Raw genomic sequence first — 23654 nt, forward strand, 5'->3', positions numbered from 1 at the left:
AAGGCTTCTTCCTCCAGACGCAAGATACACCCTCCCTGGGCCTCCAGCCTCCCAGCCTGCCTGCGGCTCTCACACCTGCCAGGCCCAACCATCATGTGAACCAATTCCTTAAAAACCAGCCAATCGCGTGTGTGCGTGCGCACACGCACACACACACACCTGCATTACTGGTTCTGTTTCTTTGAAGAACCCCAACTAACACACTTGACTTCCCAAGACTGTTGGCCGGGAGAGATGGCCTTAAGGATTTCTGGAGACTCTGGGGCCCTCTTTGCCCCTGCCACGTGTTCAATGCATCCAACACCCACCCTCCCAGTCCTCAGCTTCTCCCTGCTCCCCCCAAGTCTGTACTGCTTAGATTGGGAGGGGTCCCCTAAGTCACTCCTCTGCCTCTCTGCTGGTATCTCCCAACCCTTTGATGAGTATCATCGGAATTAGACGAAATTTCCCGGCAAGAGGGACTGATGGCCTTAAATCCGTTTGCGGCGGCGAGGGGTGGGGGGGCGGATAAAACAGCTGATTCAGATTATCTCCCAAGCGGAGAGATGAGCAGGCACTGGGATGGATGACAGAGTCCGGAGAATTCCTGGAATGTAGGACCTCCGGGGACCATCGGGTTCCAGGCAGGCAGGCAGGGGTTCTGCAGAATCCCGGTCCCACCGGACGCTGGGGGCAGGACGAGGGAGGGGCTCGGGAAAGCAGCTTGGGAAACAGCACAGATGCTGTCGCCGGCACCAGGCCTGCAGCCGGAGTGCCCAGCGGGAGAAAGAAAAGGGTTTATTTGCTGAAGTGTTTTGGCTCCAAACCAATTTGGTCCAAGTCTCTCTCCTGCTTCCTGTCACTCTGGGAGTGGAGGAGCTGGTGCCACCCTCTCATTTGTGGCTGCAGAGAGAGGGTGACCTGGGGTCGAACCCTGCACCAGGTTTCCTGCCCCCGCGCTGAGCCACGTCTGACCACGCCTCCCGCCTAACTTCAGATTTTATTTTTTTTCTTCCTGCGGAGAACAAACCCATCCTTTTGGTATTTATTTGTTGCTGCTGCCCGTTTCTTGGATTTTAATTCAATTACGCTTGGCAACGGCCGGGCAGCTATTTCCAGAGGCCCGTTTCGTGCACGGGCTGTCATTTTGGAAGATTTAAGAGGCAAGCAATGCAAACTAATCCCGCAGCCCACCCCTCGCTCAGCCAAATGCCCCGACCTCTCCGTGCTGGCTGCCGCTGTGGGGACACTTGTCACATGGAAGGAGGGCCGGCCTGGCGGGAGCCTGGCTTGGCAAGCCCGCAGGGGAGCAGGTGGCCTTGGGGAAGCGGCAGAGCTGGGAGCCAGCGCTGGGCTGGGAGCAGAGAACCCTACTCACGGCCTGCCCCTCGGCCAGGCTGGGCAAGTGGGCCTGGAGAGATGCGGATGCTGTCCTTGACCTCCGTGAGCAGTTCCTTTGCTTGGTCCCCAAGCAGAGCGGCCTTGCCAGCGCCATCTGCTGGGGGCCCAGCCTGGGGGGTCACCTGCTCTTCAGCAGGGGTCCCGTGCACAGGGCGTTCCCTTAATGCAGGAGGGGAGTGTGGTGCTTGCTTTTACTGCTTTCACAAATTGGCTTTGCTTTGGGGTTCGCCTCCAGGCCCACCCGCCTACTGTAGGGGCCAGCGGTGTTAAGCTGCCTCTTGGGAATCCATCAGGTCTCCTATCAGAACACCCGTGCCAGGCGTAACATGCTATGCCAAAGCCCCGGCCCCTAAATAAATCTTTAACCAACATCTTGTTATTAAAGAACTACTTAGGAATCTGGGCAAGTTGTGCTTTTTTAGGATGGGTATCTATAAAAGGGATATGTTAAATTTAGAAAAATCTCTCCAAGACAATTAGAGAAATTTCATGACCTACGTTATAAACCCCCTACCCTTGAACATGATGGTTTACATTTACTAGATTCATGAAGAGAATAATGACACGGGTATGTTAAACTTAAAAACTCGGTTTTTTTTTTTTTTTTTTTTTTTTTGACAGGCAGAATGGACAGTGAGAGAGAGACAGAGAGAAAGGTCTTCCTTTGCCGTTGGTTCACCCTCCAATGGCCGCTGCAGCCAGCGCGCTGCAGCCGGCGCACCGCGCTGATCCAATGGCAGGAGCCAGGTACTTCTGGTCTCCCATGGGGTGCATGGCCCAAGCACTTGGGCCATCCTCCACTGCACTCCCTGGCCACAGCAGAGAGCTGGCCTGGAAGAGGGGCAACCGGGACAGAATCTGGTGCCCTGACCGGGACTAGAACCCGGTGTGCCGGCGCTGCAAGTCGGAGGATTAGCCTAGTGAGCCACAGCGCCGGCCAAAAACTCGATTTTAAAATTTTCTGCTTCCTGGCCGGCGCCGCAGCTCAATAGGCTAATCCTCCACCTGCGGCGCCGGCACACCGGGTTCTAGTCCCGGTCGGGGCGCCGGATTCTGTCCCCGTTGCCCCTCTTCCAGTCCAGCTCTCTGCTGTGGCCAGGGAATGCAGTGGAGGATGGCCCAAGTGCTTGGGTCCTGCACCCCATGGGAGACCAGGAGAAGCACCTGGCTCCTGCCTTCGGATCAGCACGGTGCACCGGCCGCGGCGGCCATTGGAGGGTGAACCAACGGCAAAAGGAAGACCTTTCTCTCTCTCTCTCTCTCTCTCTCACTGTCCACTCTACATGTCAAAAAAAAAATTTTTTTTTCCGCTTCCTGGCTTCTGCATGGCCCAGCCCTGGCCGTTGTGGCCATTCAGAGAGTGAACCAACAGATGGAAGAGCTCTCTTTCTGTCTCCGTCTCCTGGCTCCTGGCTCCTCTTGCTGCTGGGGAGTGAACTAGTGGATGGAAGATTTTTCTCTGTCCACCTTTCAAATAAGGTGGTGGGGGGAGAAGGGGAAGGAAGGAAGAAGTCACCTAGAGTGACTGACCCGGACTAGATGGGTTTCTGTTAGGCACCTGCTGCAATGTTTGCACAAAGAGGAAATTGCCTCTGAGGATGCATTTCGCAAAAGACATCCTCATCAGTAAAGGATGCACAGCTGTGTGTGTGTGTGTGTGTGTGTGTGTGAATGGACATGCCAGGACACTAAAGCTAGGATGAGACAGATGAGGAGGAGCCCTGCAGAGTCCTGGAGGACAACTCTTTTAAAAAAAAATTTAGGGCCTGGCATTGTGGCATAGTGTGTAAAGCTGCTGCCTGCAGTGCCGGCATCCCGTATGGGCACTGATTCGAGTCCTGGCTGCTCCACTTCTGATCCAGCTCCCTACTAATGCACCTGGGAAAGCAGTGGAAGAAGACCCAAGTGCTTGGGACCCTGCACTCATGTGGGAGCCCTGGATGAAGCTCCTGGCTCCTGGCTTTGGCCTGGCCCAGCTCTGGCTGTTGCAGCTATTTGAGAGTGAACCATTGTATGGAAGATCTCTCTGTCTCTCTCTCTCTCTCTCTCTGACATTCCCTATGAGTGCTGGTTCGAGTCCCAGCTGCTCCACTTCCAATCCAGACCCTTGCTAATGCACCCGGGAAAGCAGCAGGAGACAGCCCAATAGCTTGGGCCTCTGCCACCCGCATGTGAGACCTGGATGGAGTTCCTGACTCCTGGCTTAGGCCTGGCCCAGCCCCAGCCATTCTGGCCATTTGGGACGTGAACCAGTGGATGGAAGATCTCTAGTTTTTTTCTGTCTGTCTGTCTGTCTCTCTCTCTCTCTCTGTCTGCTTTTCAAATAAATAAATAAATCTTTAACAGGAAAAAAAAGTTCACGTAAGATGCATACTATGAAGAACTATGCATGGATTTCAGATATCTTTTGCTTCAAAATAAACTTACATTTTAATTCAGTTCTTCCACAAACATTGTGAAGTACACTCCTGCTTACCAGTGGCTGAGCTCACTGTTTTCTGTTGGTGTCGTAAAAGAAAAATCACATGAAGTTTCCCATCCTAACCATTAAGTGCACCATCTGGTGGTGTTAAGTGCACTCATATTGGAGTGCAGGCACCACCTCTGGCCAGTTCTAGAACTTTCTCAGCTTCCCAAACTGAAACTCCAGCCCCATTAGACACTAACCCCCAGCGCCAGTATAGCCCCTGGCAACCACCATTCTCCCTCTGTCCCTGACATAGACTATGTGTAAGAGTTCTTCAGAGCCTTTGTGGAAACTGAATTTAAAGATAAGTTTATTTGGGTGCCAAAAAATAAGTAAAAAAGCAAACCGAAGGGCAAGTGTTGGGCACAACAGTTAAGACGCCACTCGGGATGCCAGCAGCCCCTGTTGGAGTGCTAGGATCCGGTCCCCGTTTCCAGTTCCAGCTTCCTGCTTCCCTGGGAGGCAGCATATGCGGGCTAAGCAGTTGGGTCCTTGCCACCCACATGGGAGACCCCAATGGAGTTCCGAGCTCCCAGCTTCAGCCTGGCCCGGCCCTGGCTGTTGTGGGCATTTGGGGAGTGAACTGGAGAATAGAAGCGCTCTCTCGCGCGCGCTCTCTCTCTCTCTCTCTCTCTCTCTCTCTCTTCTCTGGTTGCCTTTCCAATAAATATCTTTCAAAAGTTCATGAAAAACACATATTACAAAATATGCCTGGATTTCAAAGCTCGGGGGCACGTGGTCCAACAGGAAGCACATTCTAGTAGCCCAGTTCTGCTTAGGGAACACACAGCCCAGGAGGGCAGACCAGGCACCTTCAGGACACCCCGGGCTGGGGGGACTGTGAGCAGACTCCTGGCCGTGAGGGCCTGGGTTGCCTACAGCTGCCTGGGGTCGGCAGTCCAGGAGGGGAGGGGTCTGGACTGCCTGCCTAGGCCCCCCCACCCCCCACCCCTGTCTTGCCTGTGTATTCCTCTCCTGGGGCTCCTCCAACCCCTCCCCACTGCCTGGGCCATTTAGGGCCTCAGGAATGTATTATGCCACCAGCAGGGTGCTGGGCAGACCCCAGGGGAGAGTCTGCCTTTTCTAGTGCAGCCGCATCCCTGTCTGCCTCCCCCTGCACCTGCACCTCACCCCTGCCCTCTCTCTGTGTCTCCTGTAAGGATTGGGCGTAGGGTCCACCTGGAGAAACCAGAGTGATCTCACCTTGGGATCCTTAAGGATCTGCAAAGGCCCTTGTTTCAAATGAGACCACATCTGTCGGTTTTCGGGGGGGTGGGCAAGAGCGTGGCTGTGTCTCTTGGGGGGACACCCTTTAGCTTGCTACCTCCCGCAGCTGTGTCTGGCTTTCCATGGGCACCATGTCCCCCAGGCTCCCCTCTCTTTCCCAGGAGACGGGGGGGGGGGGCACATTCAGATTCTGCTCTCTTGCCTAGGAGACAGCTGTCTGCTCGCAGGGATCCTGAACCCTGAGACATCTGGCTTCTCTCCCTGGTGGTTGCACCGCCTTAACTGCATCTGACACTTCCCTCCCCCGGGAGCCCCCAGGGCCAGCTAGCGTGTCCCTGGGAAGGGGCCCGGTGGTCCCCCAAGCTGTGCCCACCCTGAGCCGCCTCTGAACTTGCAGGCCAGCAGGGGCAGAGGCAGCCCCGTGCGGCCCCCTGCTTGCGCTCCGGGCTAATTAATTCCCTGCTGGTGGACTCTGTTTGATTGCAACCTTATTAAGCAGCTTTGCACCTTGGAGCTCTCCGGCTGCCTCTGCCATGAATATTCAGAGCTCGCCACCACCAGGCCCCCTCCCCTGGCTGTGACGCTGCAGAAACTGTGCAGTCATTCATGCTGGGGGGTGGGGGGGGTGGGGGCAGAGAGAGACGGAGAGTCAGGCTGATTTCCCGTGGGGCCTGCCTTCTGGGGATGGGTGTGAAACCGCCAGTTTCAGAGCCAAGCGGGGAAGCTGAGGTTTAAAATAGAGCCGGCCTGGCAGCCTCCTCGGCGGCACCTCCCAGCCTTCCCCTGAAACCCCTGAGACAGACCAGAAAGGAGACGTCTGGGAACCCTGGAGACAGAGAGAGGTGGACAACAGGACAGGAAGCTGCTGTCACTCTCTCCAGACGCCTGGAGCCAGTCCAAGAAAGACATCGTCCAGGAATGTGAGACCGCCTGTGGAAGCGAGGCAGGAAGCCCCCTTCTCTGTCCATCCCAGGACACAAAATCAGGCGACCCGCACTGTCCCTGGCGGCTGATGACAGGGGGTGGACAGCACTGCTGCCAGCCTCACCCTGGCTGCACTCCTGTGTCTGTCCAGAGAGCATGGCTCTTGGAAACCAATGGGCGTGAGAGGGACAGGGGCAGCCCGGAGTCCAGTATCCTCGGTGGGCTGGGGCAGGCTCAGGACACGCGCTGGGGACACTGCTGTAGACTTCCCCGAACTCTACTGTTGCGGATCCCAGAGACGCAGGCCGTGGGGGTGACTGTGTTCCTTCTCAAGGTCAGAGTTGTATCAGCTCCATGCCTGGGGCCAGGCTCCTCTGCAAGCTGGAGCCAGCCCAGGAGGACTCAGCCCTCCGCCCTAGGAAGGTGGCCATGAGGTCATAGACAGGTGGTAGGCGGGGCCTCCCTAGACCCCGCCTTCTGCAAGGGCCCGCAGGTGGGGAGAAGAGGGCCTGATGGAGAGGGTAAATACCAGGGAGCCTGAACCCTGGCTGCTGGAAGCAACCTGCGGCGGCAAGACCAAGAGGAAATGAACTTGGTAGGGGGGGACAGCAAGGTCGGCTGTCACCTGTGGTGCCGGTTTGAGTCCCTGCTAATGCCCCTGGGAAAGCAGCGGAAGATGGCCCAAGTGCTTAGGCCCCTGCACCCATGTGGGAGACCCAGGAGAAGCTCCTGGCTCCTGGCTTCAGATTGGCTCAGCTCCAGACCTGACATGGCGGCCACTCTGCAGTCCTCAGGGGAGGCACTGAGAAAAGTTCATGGAAGACGGAAAAGCTGAGTTTATGGCTGGCGCTGCAGCTCACTAGGCTAATCCTCCGCCTTGCGGCGCCGGCACACCGGGTTCTAGTCCCGGTCGGGGCGCCGGATTCTGTCCCAGTTGCCCCTCTTCCAGGCCAGCTCTCTGCTGTGGCCAGGGAGTGCAGTGGAGGATGGCCCAAGTGCTTGGGCCCTGCACCCCATGGGAGACCAGGAGAAGTACCTGGCTCCTGCCATCGGATCAGCGCGGTGCGCCGGCCGCAGTGCACCAGCCGCGGCAGCCATTTGGAGGGTGAACCAATGGCAAAGGAAGACCTTTCTCTCTGTCTCTCTCTCTCTCTCTCTCTCTCACTGTCTAACTCTGCCTGTCCAAAAAAAAAAAAAAAAAAGATTTAAAAAGCTGAGTTTATGTCGGTGAACAACGGGGGAATCCGTGAATACGCACCAGGGGTCTTCAGAAAGTTTGTGGAAAGTGCGGGTTAGGAAAAGGCTGCGTGGATTTCAGAAATGTTGTGTACCAAAGCCGACTCCTCTTTCCTTGCCATTTCCCCATGAGCTTTTCTTGTGCACTGATGTCACAGAATGTGAAGTGAGCCTTCCAGAAGCCACTTTCTCCCAGGTCACCACATTCTTCTAGCCCAGCAGCGCGCGGTCTCTCTCTCTCTCTCTCTCTCTCATATCAGGATATCTTTATATTCTTTAAAATCTCTGAAGACCTCAAAGAGGTTTACTCTATATGGGGTCATATTTAATGCCAGTTACAGTATTAGAAATTAAAGCAACACCTAGCAGCGCCGGCACACCGGGTTCTAGTCCCGGTCAGGGCGCCGGATTCTGTCCCGGTTGCCCCTCTTCCAGGCCAGCTCTCTGCTGTGGCCAGGGAGTGCAGTGGAGGATGGCCCAAGTCCTTGGGCCCTGCACCCCATGGGAGACCAGGATAAGTTCCTGGCTCCCGCCTTCAGATCAGCACGGCGCGCCGGCCGCAGCGAACGGCCATGGCGGCCATTGGAGGGTGAACCAACGGCCAAAGGAAGACCTTTCTCTCTGTCTCTCTCTCTCTCACTATCCACTCTGCCTGTCAAAAAAAAAAAAAAAAAAAAAAAAAAAAAAAAAAGAAAGAAAGAAAAAGAAAAGAAAGAAATTAAAGCAAAATGTTTTTAAAGAACATTTGCTTTTTTTTTTTTTTTTTTTTTTGGACAGGCAGAGTTAGACAGTGAGAGAGAGAGAGTTGAAGGTCTTCCTTCCGTTGGTTCACCCCCCAAATGGCTGGTGCATTGCGCCAATCCAAAGCCAGGAGCCAGGTGCCTCCTCCTGGTCTCCCAAGTGGGTGCAGGGCCCAAGCACTTGGGCCATCCTCCAGTGCACTCCCGGGTCACAGCAGAGAGCTGGACTGGAAGAGGAGCCACCGGGACAGAATCTAGATCATTTGCTTATTTGAAAGGCAGAGCATGAGAGAGAGGAAGGGAGAGAGAGAGAGAGAGAGAGAGAGAGAGCAAGATCTTCCATCCACTGATTTTTCTCTTCAAATGGATATAGTGGCCAAGGTTGGGCCAACTGGAAGCCAGGAACCAGGCTCCATCTAGGTATCTCACGTGGGGAGCAGGGGTCCAAGCACTTGGGCCATCTTCTGCTGCTTTCCCAGGCGCATTAGCAGGGACCTGGATCAGAAGTGGAGCAGCCGGGACTCCAGCCAGCACTCCAGTATGGAATACCAGCATCTCAAGTGGTGGCTGGGCCTGCTGCGCCACAACACTGGCCCCAAAACAAAGATATTTTAAAGATTTATTGAGGGGGGCAGTGCTGCGGCACAGCAGGTAGAACTGTCGCCTGCAGTGCCGGCATCCCACTTAGAGTCCCGGCTGCTCCACTTCCCATCCAGCTCTCTGCTATATCCTGGGAAAGCAGTGGAAGATGGTCCAAGTCCTTGGGCCCCTGCACCTGCGTGAGAGACCAGGAAGAAGCTCCTGGCTGCTGGCTTCAGATCAGTGTAGCTCCAGCCAATTGGGGAGTGAACCAGCAGATGGAAGACCTCTCTATCTTTCTGCCTCTGCCTCTCTGTAATTCTGCCTTTCAAATAAATAAATATTTTTTAAAAAAAAGTATGTCATTTAAAAAAAATATTTATTTAGGGACAGCCGTCTAGCCTAGCGGTTAGGTGCCTAGGTCCCACATCAGAGTACCTGGATTGGATTCCTGGCTCCAGCTTCCTGCTAATGTGCGCCCTGGAAGGCAGCAATGGTGGCTTAAGTAATTGGGCTCCTGCCACGCATGTGGGAGACCTCGACAGAGCTCCCGGCTCCCAGCTTGGGCCTGGCCTAGTCCAGCCCATGTGGATATGTGCGGGGAGTGACCCTGCAGGTGACAGCGCTCTCTCAAAAAAAAAAAAAAATCTAATTTTTTAAAATAAAATGTACTTGTAGGCCACATACGGAAAAATACATTTTTTAGGAAATTCTGTTTCCGAAAAGAAAAAGCCGTAGGGAAGAGTTGGCAATGCCTCGAATCTCTGCGGGGCTTTCATGAGGGCTGCTCCTGCCACACGTGCTCTGTTTGACCCCAGTGGAGAAAGGCCAGGGTCCCACAGGTATCTTATTGGGAAAGAGGACTTCACAATTTGTGCAACCTGGTACCCTGGCCCCAGGCCCACCCCCACTCCCGGTAGGCGCTGAGTGGGCCCCTGAGCCCCAGCCCCAGTACCCGGGGCCCAGCGGCTCTATCAGGGTGCTGGGAGCGTGACTCAGCCAGCGGAGTCACAGGCACACCTGCTGAGGACTCAGAAGCCCCCAGACTTTCTGCAGAGCGACCGGCCCCACACACAGTTCCCAGGCAGGGTCCCAGAATCAGGGCCGGTGGGCTGTGGCTTTGCCGCTTCTGGACTGGAGTCTTCCGCCGCCCTCCGCGCATGCAGCAGGCGTCAACCCGAGGCAACCCGAGGCACGCCAGGGGCGCAGGACCGTGGGTGGGTACGGAGGCTGGCGTGTGGGTGGTGACCCTCGCATCCTGGAGCCGCACGGGGCCCACGAGCAGCAGGCAAGGTCGAAATAAAGACATGAAGCCATAAAGCGTGCAGCAGCAGCGGCCTTTAGCCGTCTTGGGCTTATCTGATTTTTCCTGGGATCTGCCCGAGGGCGAGCTGGAATTCCCAGGGAGGCTCGGCTGTGACTCACCCAGAGCCAAACCCTCCAGGGACAGCCTTCCTGCCCCCACACTCCTTCCACCCTCCGACTCCCTCCCTCTCCGCAGAACTACAGGAACACAAAGACTGGGTGACCCGGAGGGCAGTGGAGGTGGCAGGAGAGAAGGAGACCCCATCTGCTGCTGCTTGGGCTGTGCCTTAGCAGGGAGCTGGAATCGGGAGCTGAACCCAGGTGCTTCTCCAGGGAGACCCTGCCCCTTGGGCTTCACCTCTGGGTCATTTTGCATCTCCCTGGACCTGCCCATGGCCCCAGGCTCCGCGATTGGGTTTTTTTCTGGATCCTTCCAGGATGGGACAACCATAACACACGGAGCTCAGGACCCCACCAAGCCACCATCTAGGGTTTCCAAATTTTTCTTTGGCAGTAAAACCACATTTGTTTCTGTGTTGCCAAGAGCTGGGGCCAACAGCTGTTACCCGCTCTGACCTCCCTCTTGTCCCCACCCCTGGCCCCCACGTGCCAGCCCTGAGATCCCAGAACACACACTGCAGTAGCGGACGGTGGCTCATCTGCCCATTGCACAGATGCGGAAGCCGAGTCCAGGAGGGAGGACTCTTGTCCACAAGACTTGGGAGTCAGCCCAGGGCTAGAAGCCATCCCTTTGTCCCGGGGAGCAGGGATGGCTGTTAGGGGCTCACAGGAGGTGAAGCAGGAGTTGGGGGGGACAGAAGCCGCATTAAGGTGACACCTGCAGAGGCTTATTTTGCTAATAAGCATCGTCTGCCCGCCTCCAGCCATCAGCAGGGGTCTGGCTGGGAAGGTGGCTGCCCGGTGGGATGGGACCCAAGCCCCTCACCCTGCGGCCCTCCTGCCCCGTGCCCAGCTCCTCTGCCCCTACCCCCCAATTACTGGGTAACAATTTGTGTCCTGGGGACCCCCCCCTGCATTTCCACCCAGGCCCCACACCCCCCTCCTGACCACAGGCTAGTATGGACCACATGTGCCAAGATCCCTGCCAGGGGCTGGCACTGTGGCACAGCAGGTTACACAGCTACTAAGGATGCCAGCATCCCACACCAGAGCACCGGTTCAAATCCTGGCTGCTCCACTTCCAATCCAGCTCCCTGTGAATGCGCCTGGGAAAGCAGCAGAAATTGGCTCAAGTCATGGGAGACCCAGATATAGTTCCAGGCTCCTGGCTTCAGCCTGACCCAGCCTTTGGCCGTTGGCAGGTGTTGGGGGAGTGGCCCAGTGGATGGGAGATCTCTTTCTTTCTCTCTGCCTTTCAGATAAATAAATCTTTTTTTTAAGGAGAGAAGCACTGACCAGGGGAGGGGGCACTGTTGGTGACTTCCCTGCCAGAAGCTTTGCATGGTCACTCGGTGTCATTTCTTCCACCAACCCACGAGACTGGGGTCACAGCAAACGCAGCCAAGTGTCAGTCAGTGATCCTGGCTCAAGCCCTTGGCAGGGAGGGGTTGATTCCAGATTCGGCCCCCAGAGAAGCTGCCCGTGGGAGGTCACCACACTCAGGGACACCACAGTGGCCAAGCCCTGGGGCTGAGCAGGCGCTGTAGAAACTGCGGAGGCTGAGATGGCTCCTCTGAGCTGTTCCTGGCCAGGGCACTGGGGGAGGCCGAGCCGCGGTCTCTGGCCACTTCTTCAGCCTATGCTTGGTGAGCTGGGTGGAGCCCAAGGGTCAGGAGGCGTGGCCGGCCGCCAACCTCTGGGCATCCTTTGCTCTTGCAGGACCTGGGCATGGAGTCGACCTCGCTGGACGACGTGCTGTACCGCTACGCCAGCTTCCGGAACCTGGTGGACCCCATCACGCACGACCTCATCATCAGCCTGGCGCGCTACATCCACTGCCCCAAGCCGGTAGGTGGCTGTGGTCTGAGGCATCCGGGTGTGAAGTGGGTACCTTCTGGGCCAATGAGCAGCTCAGGGTCCGAGGAGGACAAGCCCCCTCTTGCAGGCTCCAAGGGGGAGGGGGGCCGAGGTGCCTTCACAGTGGCATCATCAACACAAATGACATCATCTAACCCATGTGGTGAATTCATTCCCAATAGATTTTTTTTAATCAGAAATATTTACATCATCCTTATATTCAGCCGCCCTTGTAGCTCCGAAGGAAAATCCCCAGGGTGCCCAGGCTCCAGCAGTGTTGCCCAGCCCCTTCTGGGTGAGAGATTCTGCCCACTCCAGGGTCTGGCCCGTGGGCCTTGCAAGTGCCAGGCTGACTTACCTGGGGCTGACGTCCAGGGCCCTGGCAAGAAGAGAAGGGAGGGTCAGGCCCAGGCAGCCCCATACAAGGGGTCTTCAGGAAGCTCTTGGGCAGTGTGTATTATGAAAAACACCATGCATGCATTCCAAACACTGCACCAAAATGGACTTACTTTAAAAAAAAAAATGCATTGGGGCTGGCGCTGTGGCATAATAGGTAAAGCCATTGCCTGCGGTGCTGGCATCCTATATGGGCGCCGGTTCAAATCCCGGCTGCTCCACTTCCGATCCAGCTCTCTGCTATGGCCTGGGAAAGCAGTAGAAGATGGCCCAAGTCCTTGGGCCCCTGCATTGGTGTGAGAGACCCGGAGGAAGCTCCTGGCTCCTGGCTTTGGCCTGGCACAGCCCTGGCTGTTGCAGCCATCTGGAGAATGAACAAGTGAATGGAAGAGCTCTCTGTCTTTGTCTCTCTCCCTCCCTCCCTTCCTCCCTCCCTCCCTCCCTCCCTCCCTCTCTGTAGATCTTTCAATTGGAAAATAATCTTTTTTAAAAAAATGCATGTATGGGGGCCAACATTGTGGTTCAGTGACTTAAGCTGGTGCCTGTAACGCCAGCAGCCCATATGGACACCAATTCGAGTCCCAGCTGCTCCACTTCCCATCCAGCTCCCTGCACTTGGGCCATCTTCTACTGCTTCCCCAGGCACAGTAGCAGGGAGCTAAGTCAGACGTGGAACAGAAGAACTCTGCTCCAGCCCCATGGGCCTCGTCTCTGTCCCTAGCACAACCAGCCCCTCTCTCCTGCCCTACATCCCTGGCTGCCCCCTCGGGCCATAGCGGGTGCCTCTGAGTTTCCTTCTCCTGCATTCAGACCAAGCCCAGACCCTGCCTGTCAGAGGCCTCCTCCTCCGACCAGCCTACCTTTTGCGGGCTTCCCCATCAGCCTCTGCCTTGTGCCCAAATACAGAGGGAGAGAGACACCACTCCCTTCCACGGGTCACTTCCCAGAGGCCCACACGGTGGGGGCTGCACCAGGAACCAGGAGCTCCATCCAGGTCTCCCATGTCAGTCCAAGGATTCACCTACTTGAACATTCACCCCTGCCTCCCAGGGTGTGCAGCACCAGGAAGCCGGAACCAGGAGTGGAGCCGGGACTCAAACCCCAGCATTCCCAAGAGGCATCTTTTTTAAAAAGATTTATTTATTTAAGGGCAGAGTTACAGAGAGGCAGAGAGACAGACAGACAGACAGAGAGGTCTTCCATCTGCTGGTTCACTCTCCAAATGGCCACATAGGCAGGAGCTGAGCTGATCTGAAGCCAGGAGCCAAGAGCTTCTTCTAGGTCTCCCACACAGGTGCAGAGGCCCAAGGACTTGGGCCATCTTCTACTGCTATCTCAGGCCATGGCAGAGAGCTGAATCGGAAGTGGAGCAGCTGGGACTCGAACTGGTGCCCATATGGGATGCCGGCGCTGCAGGCAATGGCTTTACCCGCTGCACCACAAAGCCGGCCCCTCTGTCACTTTCCTTTTAAGTAAAACAGAAAAAAAAAAAAAAATTGCAGGTAGGGGCCAGTGCTGTGGCACAGTGGGTTAACGCCCTGGCCTGAAGCGCAGGCATCCCATATGGGCACTAGTTTGAGTCCTGGCTGCCCTACTTCCTGTCCAGCTCTCTGCTACGGCCCAAGTCCTTGGGCCCCTGCATCCATGTGGGAGACCGGGAAGAAGCTCCTGGCTCCTGGCTTTGGATCGGCTCAGCTCCGGGAGTTGCGGTCATCTGGGGGAGTGAACCATCGGAGGGAAGACCTCTCTCTGTCTCTACCTCTCCTCTCTCTGTGTAACTCTGATTTCCAAATAAATTAATAAATCTTTAAAAAAAAATTGCAGGTAAAGCTCCAGGCAGAGGTACCTCGGCCCCTCCCTGTCCCCAGTCCCTTGCCATGTGGTCAGGAAGGGGGCAGGAATGGAATTCAAAGATGGGTTCACCTTGGCGCAAAGATGTTTTTGAAACTCGTGCCTCCTTTCTTCCCAATATGCATTCTTGTGAACCTTCTCAAAACCCCCTCCCCTGAGCCTGTTGCCCCCACCCCCACCCCGTTTTCTCTGCAGGGTTCCAGCTCCACCCCCTCCCGGGGCAGGGCGGGGCTCGCTTGGCCTGGACGGGGGTCACTTTGCTGGGCTGCGCCACCTGGCGGAGGAGAAAATTTCCTGGGGCAGAGGGGCCAGCAGCCCACCTCGGTGCTGGGTGCGGGGCAGGTGGGTGCCCAGCCCGCGGTGGCCGAGCTCCCCAGGGCCAGCATTGCTCAAGGCTGCTGAGTCGCTGGGGAGCAGCAGCTGTGTCGCAACCTTGCAACCACACGCCTGGCTCTTGCTGCTCCGTCTCTGGGCTGGTCCTGCCCCGTCTCGCTCTCTGCAGGAAGGCGGCCTTGTGGCGAGGTGGAGAGGGGACTTTGAAAGGCGAGGGGCTTGGGGAGCTTGCAACCCTTGTTGTCTTGCAACTGGGCTGAGCAAAAGACAGAGGATGCCTCCCAGCCAGGGCCGAGGGGGTGGCAGCCAGAAGCCCCATCCAGACCCCTCCCTGACAAGCTGTGTGGCCTTGCCTGCCTGTTTAACCCCTTTCTGCCTCCCTGGGCCCCTCCTCTGTGCCCTGAGATGTTAGGATGGCTGCAAAGGGGCTAGGGCTGTAGTGTGTGTGTTCATATGCCCTGTGTATTGTGGATACTCCATACAACTTGGCTGCCGTGCGGTTCAGAGCAAGCAGGGAGGGAACTCTCTCCTGCTGGCTCTCAACGCCACTCCGTTCGCCGGCTGTGTCTACCAAAAAGTTCATAGGAAATAGAATTAAAAGATAAAACATTCTTAGGGTGCAATATTTGAAATTCTTAGCTTTTTCATTTAGCGATTTTCACCAACTCTTTGAGACGCCCCCGCGTGAGCATGGATTTCAAACGTGGTTTGCACCCAAATCAGCTTAGCTGTTAAATTCCATTCTCCATCAGCCTTTTAACTGTTGGGCCAGGGAGGAAACTGAGGCCGCCGCTCAGCCACGTCACTCGGGCGCCTCGCCCTGCGCGCGGCTGCCACCTAGTGGCGGTGGCGGTGCACTGCCACCCCTCTTTGCCTCTTTGTTCTCTCTCCCTTTCAGGCTCACGCCTGGAGAGGGTGGAGGGAAAGGTTTTGGAAACCCTGGGAAGTGGCTGGAAGAGGAGCTGCAGCTGATCCCCTGCATCTTCCCCTCGAACCCCCACCGTGGCTTGTCAGGAGATAACCTGGGAAACCTTTAAAAACCCCTGTGCCCTGGGCAGGTGTTTCACGGATACCCCCCGCCCGCAACACGCCTGAGTTCATGTCCCAGCTCTGCTCAGCTAACGCAGCCCTGGGAAGCAGAGGGTGATGGTGATGCAAGTAATTGGACCCCTGCCTCCCACGTGGGAGACCCCGCCTGAGTCCCTGGCTCCTGGCTTCGGCTTGGCCCAGCCCCTCAAGCTGTTGTGGGCCGCCCACCCGCCGTTGTAGGTGTGGCCCCCACCCCTGGGGTTCTGGGGTGGAAAGTGAGTTGTGCGTCTGCACCTCCCATTCTCCTTCACCTGGACCCCAGCCCCAGCCTGTGCTGGCCCAGGCCTCCTGTCTGGAGCCCAACCCCCTAAATCCAGCTGCACCTGAGCTCATCCCGCTTTGCACCTGCCCCTGCCTCAACTCCCTTTGCCTTCTCCCCAGGGCCCAAGGCCAAAGACCCGACCCTCCGCAGCACCCCTCACCCCCGCCATGCTTCCCCATCCTGTGTGCACTGCCGGCCAGGTGGGTGGCCTCCAGCACCTCCAGTGTCTTCCTCCAGCCTGACCCTGGGTCACCTTCTCAGCGTCCTGTCCCACCCCTCTCATCTCCCAGTCTGAGCGCCGCGCAGGCTCCCGGGAGCGAGCAGGCCCAGGAGAGCACCCTTGAGCCCTTTTACAAGCAGTATCTCCTCTGAGGTCAGGGCGGTTTCCCTTTGCAGGTGAGGGTCAGAGAGGTCACGTGCCTTGCCCAGGGCCACACTGGAGGCGGCAGAGCTAGGACTTGAAGTCCACGCCCCCCTTCCCCTACACGCACCCCCTTGCCACTCCGCTGGCTGTTTGTGTGCCCCCAGAGCAGCGCTGGGACTCGAGGGCGCGCTCCGGGACGGGCACTGGGCTGGGCGTGTGGTGCGGGGGTTGATGTGTTCAACCTGTGCACTTGTGGGCTTGCATTCAAGCCCCAGCACTCGCTGGCTGTTGGCCCATGCCCTGGCCCAGTTTGGCAAGAGCACAGCCCTGGCCACTCACTCCCCCCGGAAAGGACTCGTGCCCCCCTGCACCCAGCACGGGTCTGGCACAGGCGGCTGTGTGCTGATCCGACTTCCCTGGGGACAGAGCTGGTCTCTCTCTCTCTCTCTCTCTCTCTCTCTCTCTCTCCTTTTCCCCAGCGTATTAGTCTGCCAGGGCTGCCCAGTAAAACACTGAGGAATGAGGTCTTCAAGCACAGAACTGGGGCCAGCGCTGTCGCATAGCGGGTTAAGCCGCCGCCCTCAGTGCCAGCATCCCATATGAGTCCCGGCTGCTCCACTTCCGATCCAGATCCCTGCTAATGCACCTGGGAAGACAGTGGAAGATGACCCAAGTGCTTGGGCCCCTGCACCTATAGGGGAGACCTGTAGGTCTTCAGCCTGGCCCAGCCCTGGCCATTGTGGCCATTTGGGGAGTGGGCCAGCTGATGGAAGATCTCTCTCTCCCTTTCTCTCTCTCTCTCCCTCCCTATCTCTCTGTAACTCTTTCAAATAAATCTTTTAAAAAAAAATCCTGGCGGAGGGGGCAACTGAGCTGAGCTGCAGCCAATGTTTGCTGTTAGATCACCCGGGATCCAAGTTGTATATAAACGTCAGCTTCTCAGTGGTAGCAACTAATCCACAAAAACGAAACCCAGGGTGCAGGTGAAGTGTGACCCTGCTGCTGCCTGCCAAGCGTGCCCACCCTGGGCCAGCAGAGCAGGCCTCCCTGCCACGCCCCCTGGCCTCAGCCGGTGCACTTCCCCGACGGAAGCATGGGGTAGGGGGGTGGCGACACTCAAGCAAGTCTGTGTTTGTGGTTGTATATGCAGGAAGGTGACGCGCTGGGCGCCATGGAGAAGCTGTGTCGCCAGCTGACCTACCACCTCAGCCCCCACTCCCAGTGGAGGAGGCACCGGGGGCTGGCGAAGAGGAAGCCACAGGCCTGGTGAGTGGGGGCCGCCCCTGCCCCGAGCACTGAGGGGAGGGGAAAGCTGGAGTCTGGGTTGCTGGAGGGGGAGGTGCTGTCCTGGAAGGCTGCCTGGAGGAGGTGAGATTGAAGGAGAATTTAGGGATGGGGGTTGGTGCCAGGAGGGAGGGCATTCTTGGTGGAGGGTGGAGGGAAGCCCTGGTCTGTGCAGTGGGTGCTGGGGAGAATAGGTCTCCTCGGGTGGACTGGGCTGGGAGGGGAGTAAGGAGCTTCTACAAGTGAACACCCCAGTTCTCTGAGCTGCCCCCCACCCCGGGAGCCCAGGCCCTGGCTCATGCAGCAGCGAGGACCCTCAGGGTTTTGCGGCCCACTGAGGGAGACTGGTGGGAGGTGAGAGGCGCAGGGGACCCAGAACTTGTGGGCCTTGACAGGTAGCAGGCGAGTGGCGGGGAGCCTGCAAGGCAGACTCCCTGGAGGAGGAAGCGCTCATGTCTGCCCCACTCCAGCCTGGAGAAGACACAGCTCTGGGGCCTGCTGCCCTCCCAGGAGAGGCGATGGAGCCTGGAGCAGCTTCCCCCAGGCAGTGCGAACTGTGGAGGCGGAGGGCAGAGGCCACGGGGCCAGAGCAGGACAGGAGGCCACAGTGCAGTGGGGCTTTGTGAGGTGTTCCTGAGGCTGCCCGCCTGGCAGTTTAAGCTCTGCTAGAATCTAGGGGCCTCTCTGTCTCCCCAGCTCACACACACACACACACACACACACACACACTGCCCGCTACTCCATGACCTTTCTTTTTTTTTTTTTAATGAAGGACATACCTAAATTTCTTTTTTTTTTATTTTTTATTTATTTATTTATTTATTTTTATTTTTGACAGGCAGAGTGGACAGTGAGAGAGAGAGAGAGAGAGAGAAAGGTCTTCCTTTGCCGTTGGTTCACCCTCCAATGGCCGCTGCGGCTGGCACTTTGCGGCCGGCGCACCGCGCTGATCCGATGGCAGGAGCTAGGTGCTTATTCTGGTCTCCCATGGGGTGCAGGGCCCAAGCACTTGGGCCATCCTCCACTGCACTCCCTGGCCACAGCAGAGAGCTGGCCTGGAGGAGGGGCAACCGGGACAGAATCCGGCGCCCCGACTGGGACTAGAACCAAGTGTGCCGGCGCCGCAAGGCGGAGGATTAGCCTAGTGAGCCACGGCGCTGGCCTTCCATGACCTTTCTTATTAGGTGTCTCCCAAAGCCAGGATCTTGTCCATCTTGTCTACCACCTTCAGCCCAGTGCCCGGCACACAGTAGGAGCTTAACAACCATCTGGGAAAGCCTGGAGAGAGGCAGGAGGATTCGCTGTTGCCAGGGACTGTGGGCCGAGGACTCCCAGCTGGTGAGCAGTGGGGATGCACGGAAGCCAGGGCTCCGCTTGTTCCCCACCGCGCTGTTGCCATGGTGCGTTGGTTTGCTTCCTGATGACCCCTGATGGCGGGAGCCAGCACATACTCTGTGCTGAGCCGACCCCAGCAGCCTTGGGGAGCGCTGTGGAGAGCTCTACCTTCAGACCCCGTGGGAGGCAACATGAGCTCAGCGGGGACAGCCCCACCCCACCCCCCCAGCCTCAGGAGGCCCCAAGGCTAAAAGGTTACCCTAAGCTGCTGATAGGAGCTTTTTATCTTTTTTTTTTTTTTTTTTTTTTTGACAGGCAGAGTGGACAGTGAGAGAGAGAGAGACAGAGAGAAAGGTCTTCCTTTTCTGTTGGTTCACCCTCCAATGGCCGCCGAGGCCAGTGCACCGCGCTGATCCGAAGCCAGGAACCAGGTGCCTCTCCTGGTCTCCCATGGGTGCAGGGCCCAAGCACTTGGGCCATCCTCCACTGCACTCCCAGGCCATAGCAGAGAGCTGGGCTGGAAGAGGGGCAACCGGGACAGAATGCGGCGCCCCGACCGGGACTAGAACCCGTTGTGCCGTCGCCGCTAGGCGGAGGATTAGCCTAGTGAGCCACGGCGCCGTCAGCTTATCTTTTTTTAGGAATTTTTTTATTTGTTCACTTGAAAGCCAGTTAGAGACAGAAAGAATCTTCAATCCACTGGTTCACTCCCTAAATGGCCACAATGGCCAGAGCTGGGCTGGTCTGAAGCCAGGAGCCAGGTGCTTCTCCTGGTCTCCCATGCAGGTGCAGGGCCCAAGCACTTGGGCCATCCTCCACTGCTTTCCCAGGCCACAGCAGAAAGCTGGACTGGAAGAGTTACAGCCAGGACATGAACCAGGAGCCAGCACCACAGGTGGAGGCTTAGCCCACTATGCCACAGCGCCAGCCTCTTATAGGAGCTTTTGGGTGCTTGTGAACTGGGGAGCTGGGAGCCCCTCCAATCTCCCCATCCTGTACAGGGCTGGGGTCTCGGGGACCATCTCACCACTGCACCAGGGCATGGGTAGGGAAAGGGCACAGTCGCCATCATCTTGAGCCGCCTGGGCGCTGGGAAGAGAGCGGAGCAGGGGAAGAAAGGAGTTGGCAGACGGCAGGTGCTGGGGCGGGCGGGGGCCACAGCTTCATCCCCGCTGGAGGATCCCTGGTCGCTGGAGAAGGGGGCTTGCAAGAGGGGCTCAGGGGACCCCCAAGACTGGGGAAGCCCAGCTCAGCCCACATGAAGACAATGAGGGTGGCAAATGCTTACCCAGCAGGCGCTGTTCTACCTGCTGTGCCATTTTATTTTCCAAAACAATCCTGGAGCGCCTGATGCAATGTTGCAGGTAAATCATTGAGGAACAGAGTAAGAACGAGACTAGGAAGGGAAGGGGTTGAGACGCACACCTGGGCCAGCACTGTGGCACAGGTTAAGCTGCCGGCTGCAGTACCTGCATCCCATAGGAGCACGGGTCCAAGTCCCGACTGCTCCACTTCCGATCCAGCTCCCTGCTAATGCACCTGGGAAAGCAGCGGAGGATGGCACATGTGCTTGGGCTCCTGCCACCTATGTGGGAGACTCGGGTGGAGCTCCAGCTGTTGTGGCCATATGGGGAGTGAACCAGCAGATGGAAGCTCTCTCTCCCTTTCTCCGCCTTTCCAATACTAAATCAGCCTTTACAAAGAGCCTCCAGGAGTGGCAGCCACAGGCAGAGATGTGAGAGCCAGGACATGAGGCGGGGGCGGGTCCCTGTTTCTCGCACCCCTGCAATCTAGCATCATCTGCAGGAGTTTTGTACAAATGAGCCTCCTGGGTCAGGGTCAAGGCTGCCGCACTCCCTCCAACCACGCCTGTGCATCTCGCCCACCCCCCCCCCCCCCAGCCTCAAAGCCGTCCTGGCCGGCAGCCCTCCAGACAACACGGTGGACCTGTCCGGCATCCCGCTGAGCTCCCGCGACCTGGAGCGTGTGAGCAGCTACCTGCAGCGCTGCGGGGAGCAGGTGGACAGTGTGGAGCTGGGCTTCACGGGCCTCACCGACGACATGGCCCTGCAGCTGCTGCCCGCCCTCAGCGCCCTGCCCCGCCTCACCACGCTGGCGCTCAACGGCAACAGGCTGACCCGGGCCCTGCTGCGCGACCTCACCGACGCCCTCAAGGACCCCAGCAAGTTCCCCCACGTCACGTGGATCGACCTGGGCAACAACGTGGACATCTTCTCCCTGCCCCAGCCCTTCCTGCTCAGCCTGCGCAAGCGCTCCCCGAAGCAGGGCCACCTGCCCACCATCCTGGAGCTGGGCGAGGGCCCAGGCGCTGGGGAAGAGGCCCGGGAGGGGACTCCTGCCACAGACCACCAGGAGGGCAAGGAGGCCGTGGCTCAGACATGAGACAGCAGAGGGGTCTCGCCACCTTCGCCCCGGTGGGGCGGGGCGGGATGGCTGAGGACGGCTCCTATCAGGAGGCCACAGGAGGCAGGCTGTAGCATCGGGGAGAAGGGGAATTCATGTAATAACACCATTGGTTCTCCCTTTTCAGTCCCATTACCTGCCTTGAGGCTCCGGAGGTCCCAGGCACCTACCCTTCCGGCTCAGCCCTCAGCCACCCTCAACCGGGCTGTGGCTGAGATGCTGCCCAGGGACCTTTCCAATTCTGCATGTCCCCTGGGGAAGCAAACGCCAGCCAGATGCTGACCACATCCCTCCCACCCCTCCTCCCTGAGGAGGGTTACAATCTTTAGCTTGCAGAATGAGGGGGAAGGCTTCCACAGGGAGCCCTGTGTCCTTGCCAAGCAGGCAGACCTGCCAGGCGGGCCCTTCTCCCAGCATCCCTTCCCAAACCAGCCATTCCTTGAGCACAGTTCCCAGCAGTCAGAGAAGGCGAATAACCTGGGGCCTCCCTGGAACCCAACTCAGCAAAGGGCATCTGCCCTCCAGCGGCCCCTCCCCCACTCTCCCAAATCCCAGGCCAAGCCCTGGGAGCCAGGTCAGGGGACTGGGAGCCAGTTGTCATCAGGCCAGACCAGCAGTACAGGTTCTCAATGGGTGAACCGCAGCACTGTAGGCAAGTGTGGGGAGGACTCACGGGCAGAGAGCTGTGAAAGGTGTGTTGCAGCCAAGTCAGGATTGGATTGGAACCGGTTGTGTAGATGCCTTAAATGCTTCGGAATTTTTGCCCTCAGTCTCAAGTGGCTAAGAGGGGGAGAGCAGCCCAGGCTGACCCAAAGTTTACAAGCTTGAGTGCTAATAACTGGACTGTTAATACCTGATAGCAGTAATCAGAGCTAACTTTTTCTTCAAATACACATTTTTAAGAACCAACAACAATGACCCCCCTTTATTATGGCATTGGTTAATGGTGACTTCTAGAGTTTTGAGAAAAATGTAACCACAGTCAGTTTATCACACTAAGTTTATTGAAGTGCAGAAGGCACCCCTGTTAGGCAGCTCAAGGAGCAACACCGGCCCTGTGTGCTGGCCTCACACCACCCCCGAGTCACTAGGCGTGCAGCATCTCCACTGCTGGCGGCAGCCGGTCCTTGGGCTCAGCATCCTCCCGGGACAGCCTGCAGAGAACGACATTTCAGTCCCCCTTCCTGCTCCAGCAGCCAACAGCCACTCCCAACACGGAAGATATCTTCAGAAGACCTTGGGCTCACCACCACACAATCTGCCGGTAATTCCAGCTATTTTTCGGTGATTTCATCATTGATATCCTTTTCTTGAACAACTAGCTGCTCACTCCCCCATTCTGCCAGTAAGCAGGGTCAACACTGTGCGTACTCACCTCTCGCGCGGAGCAGAAGCCACTGCCAGCCCCCGAGTTCCCTGCTGCAAAGCCTGGGAGGAGAGAAGGCACGCGCTCAAAACAAGACAGCACGGAGCCTGGAGCAGACCCGCTGACAGCAGCCTCGACCTGCCGCTCTGGGGGACCTGTCCCCTCCACCGAGTTCCATCCTCTTCCCAAACCCGAGGTTTTCTTTTCCCGGACAGCTGTGTCCCACTCAGCAGCCAAGAGGCCAGACGGCAGCTCCCCTCCCTGGCTCTGGGCGCCACGCTGCCCCAGCCCACCCGGGACCCAGCCCTCTGGATTTCACCCAATCAAACACCAGCATCAAGTAGCACGAACCACTAACGGCTCCGCAGATACACTTACCGCGTGACGGGGGGAGGGGCGGGGCTGCAGCTCCAGCCCTCGGCGGCTTGCTGGTGCTGTAGCGTGGAACCTACGTGAACACGCCGCCACGTTAGGTCACAGGCCAGCCCGGGCTCGGCCCTGGCCAGCGGCAGACTTGGGGACTGCAATCAGCCAGGAGCATTCTCGTCAGTTGTCGCTTCTGACGGCACTTCCTAAGAGTGATCTCATCACAGCAGTCCCCGCGGCTGCCCCAGCCGAGCCCTAACTGCCTTAGGGACCCATCAGACCCCACTTATGCAAGATCCCCGCTGCCCAGAGCTCCACAGCCGCCCTAGGTTCCGCACCCACTACGGGATAACCCATGGCCTCGTGCAAATGCCCAACCCAGTGCCCCCGAGCTGCCGACCACTAGGCCCCGCACTAGGGCTTACCTCACGCTGGGAGGCTGCGCCTACCTTGGGTTCTCGGCGCCACCTAAAGACGGGAAGACAGGCGTCAGGGGCTAAGGCAGTTACCCATGCATGCAACTAAATCCGAGGTTTCAGCGACTGCGCTCAGACGGCTACGGGCATCGTCAGTTATCGCCTCTGACGGCACTTCCTATTACTGGTATCATCAGGTCAGTCGGCCGAAGTCTTCCTCGCCTACCGCCCCCGGTGCACCCCCAACTGCGGGCAGGGCCCCCAAACGCACCCACCTTTCTCGGGTTTCGCGCACTCCTCGTGTTTTCTTCTAGGACCGCAGGCTCCCCGGGC

General features: G+C 57.7%; 1 protein-coding gene, 1 long non-coding RNA gene and 3 other non-coding genes across 6 annotated transcripts in view; 1 reads left to right on the plus strand and 4 right to left on the minus strand.

The window, feature by feature from the left end:
* Window positions 1-22085, plus strand: part of LRRC75A (leucine rich repeat containing 75A) — a 33721-nt gene extending 11636 nt beyond the window's left edge. Inside the window, exons 2-4 of one of the 2 annotated variants that reach the window (XM_002718954.6) lie at window positions 11698-11826; window positions 17281-17396; window positions 20651-22085. In XM_002718954.6, coding sequence (XP_002719000.5) covers window positions 11698-11826; window positions 17281-17396; window positions 20651-21152 — 747 coding nt within the window. In that variant the 3' untranslated portion in view covers window positions 21153-22085. Of the gene's footprint in view, window positions 1-11697; window positions 11827-17280; window positions 17397-18598; window positions 18864-20650 lie in introns of those variants that run through there. The other variant, XM_089318435.1, reaches the window with a different exon arrangement.
* A 70-nt stretch (window positions 22086-22155) lies between these two features.
* The window catches only part of LOC138846222 (uncharacterized), a 1889-nt gene continuing 390 nt past the window's right edge, over window positions 22156-23654 (minus strand). Inside the window, exons 1-5 of the long non-coding RNA XR_011383681.2 lie at window positions 23597-23654; window positions 23331-23373; window positions 22918-22987; window positions 22549-22601; window positions 22156-22327 (exon numbers count right to left, since the gene is read on the minus strand). The exon at window positions 23597-23654 is cut by the window's right edge and continues 390 nt beyond it. This is a non-coding gene — a long non-coding RNA (uncharacterized LOC138846222). The remainder of the gene's footprint in view (window positions 22328-22548; window positions 22602-22917; window positions 22988-23330; window positions 23374-23596) is intronic.
* Window positions 22399-22472, minus strand: LOC127484540 (small nucleolar RNA SNORD65). Its single transcript, XR_007911602.3, has one exon. It is a non-coding gene; the product is annotated as a small nucleolar RNA SNORD65 (small nucleolar RNA).
* On the minus strand, window positions 23065-23134 carry LOC127484524 (small nucleolar RNA SNORD49). The gene has a single exon (XR_007911585.1). It is a non-coding gene; the product is annotated as a small nucleolar RNA SNORD49 (small nucleolar RNA).
* LOC127484523 (small nucleolar RNA SNORD49) lies at window positions 23452-23522 on the minus strand. Its single transcript, XR_007911584.1, has one exon. It is a non-coding gene; the product is annotated as a small nucleolar RNA SNORD49 (small nucleolar RNA).

Source organism: Oryctolagus cuniculus, chromosome 17, assembly GCF_051225735.1.
Source record: "Oryctolagus cuniculus isolate XC-2025 breed Fujian yellow rabbit chromosome 17, ASM5122573v1, whole genome shotgun sequence".
NCBI lineage: Eukaryota > Metazoa > Chordata > Mammalia > Lagomorpha > Leporidae > Oryctolagus > Oryctolagus cuniculus.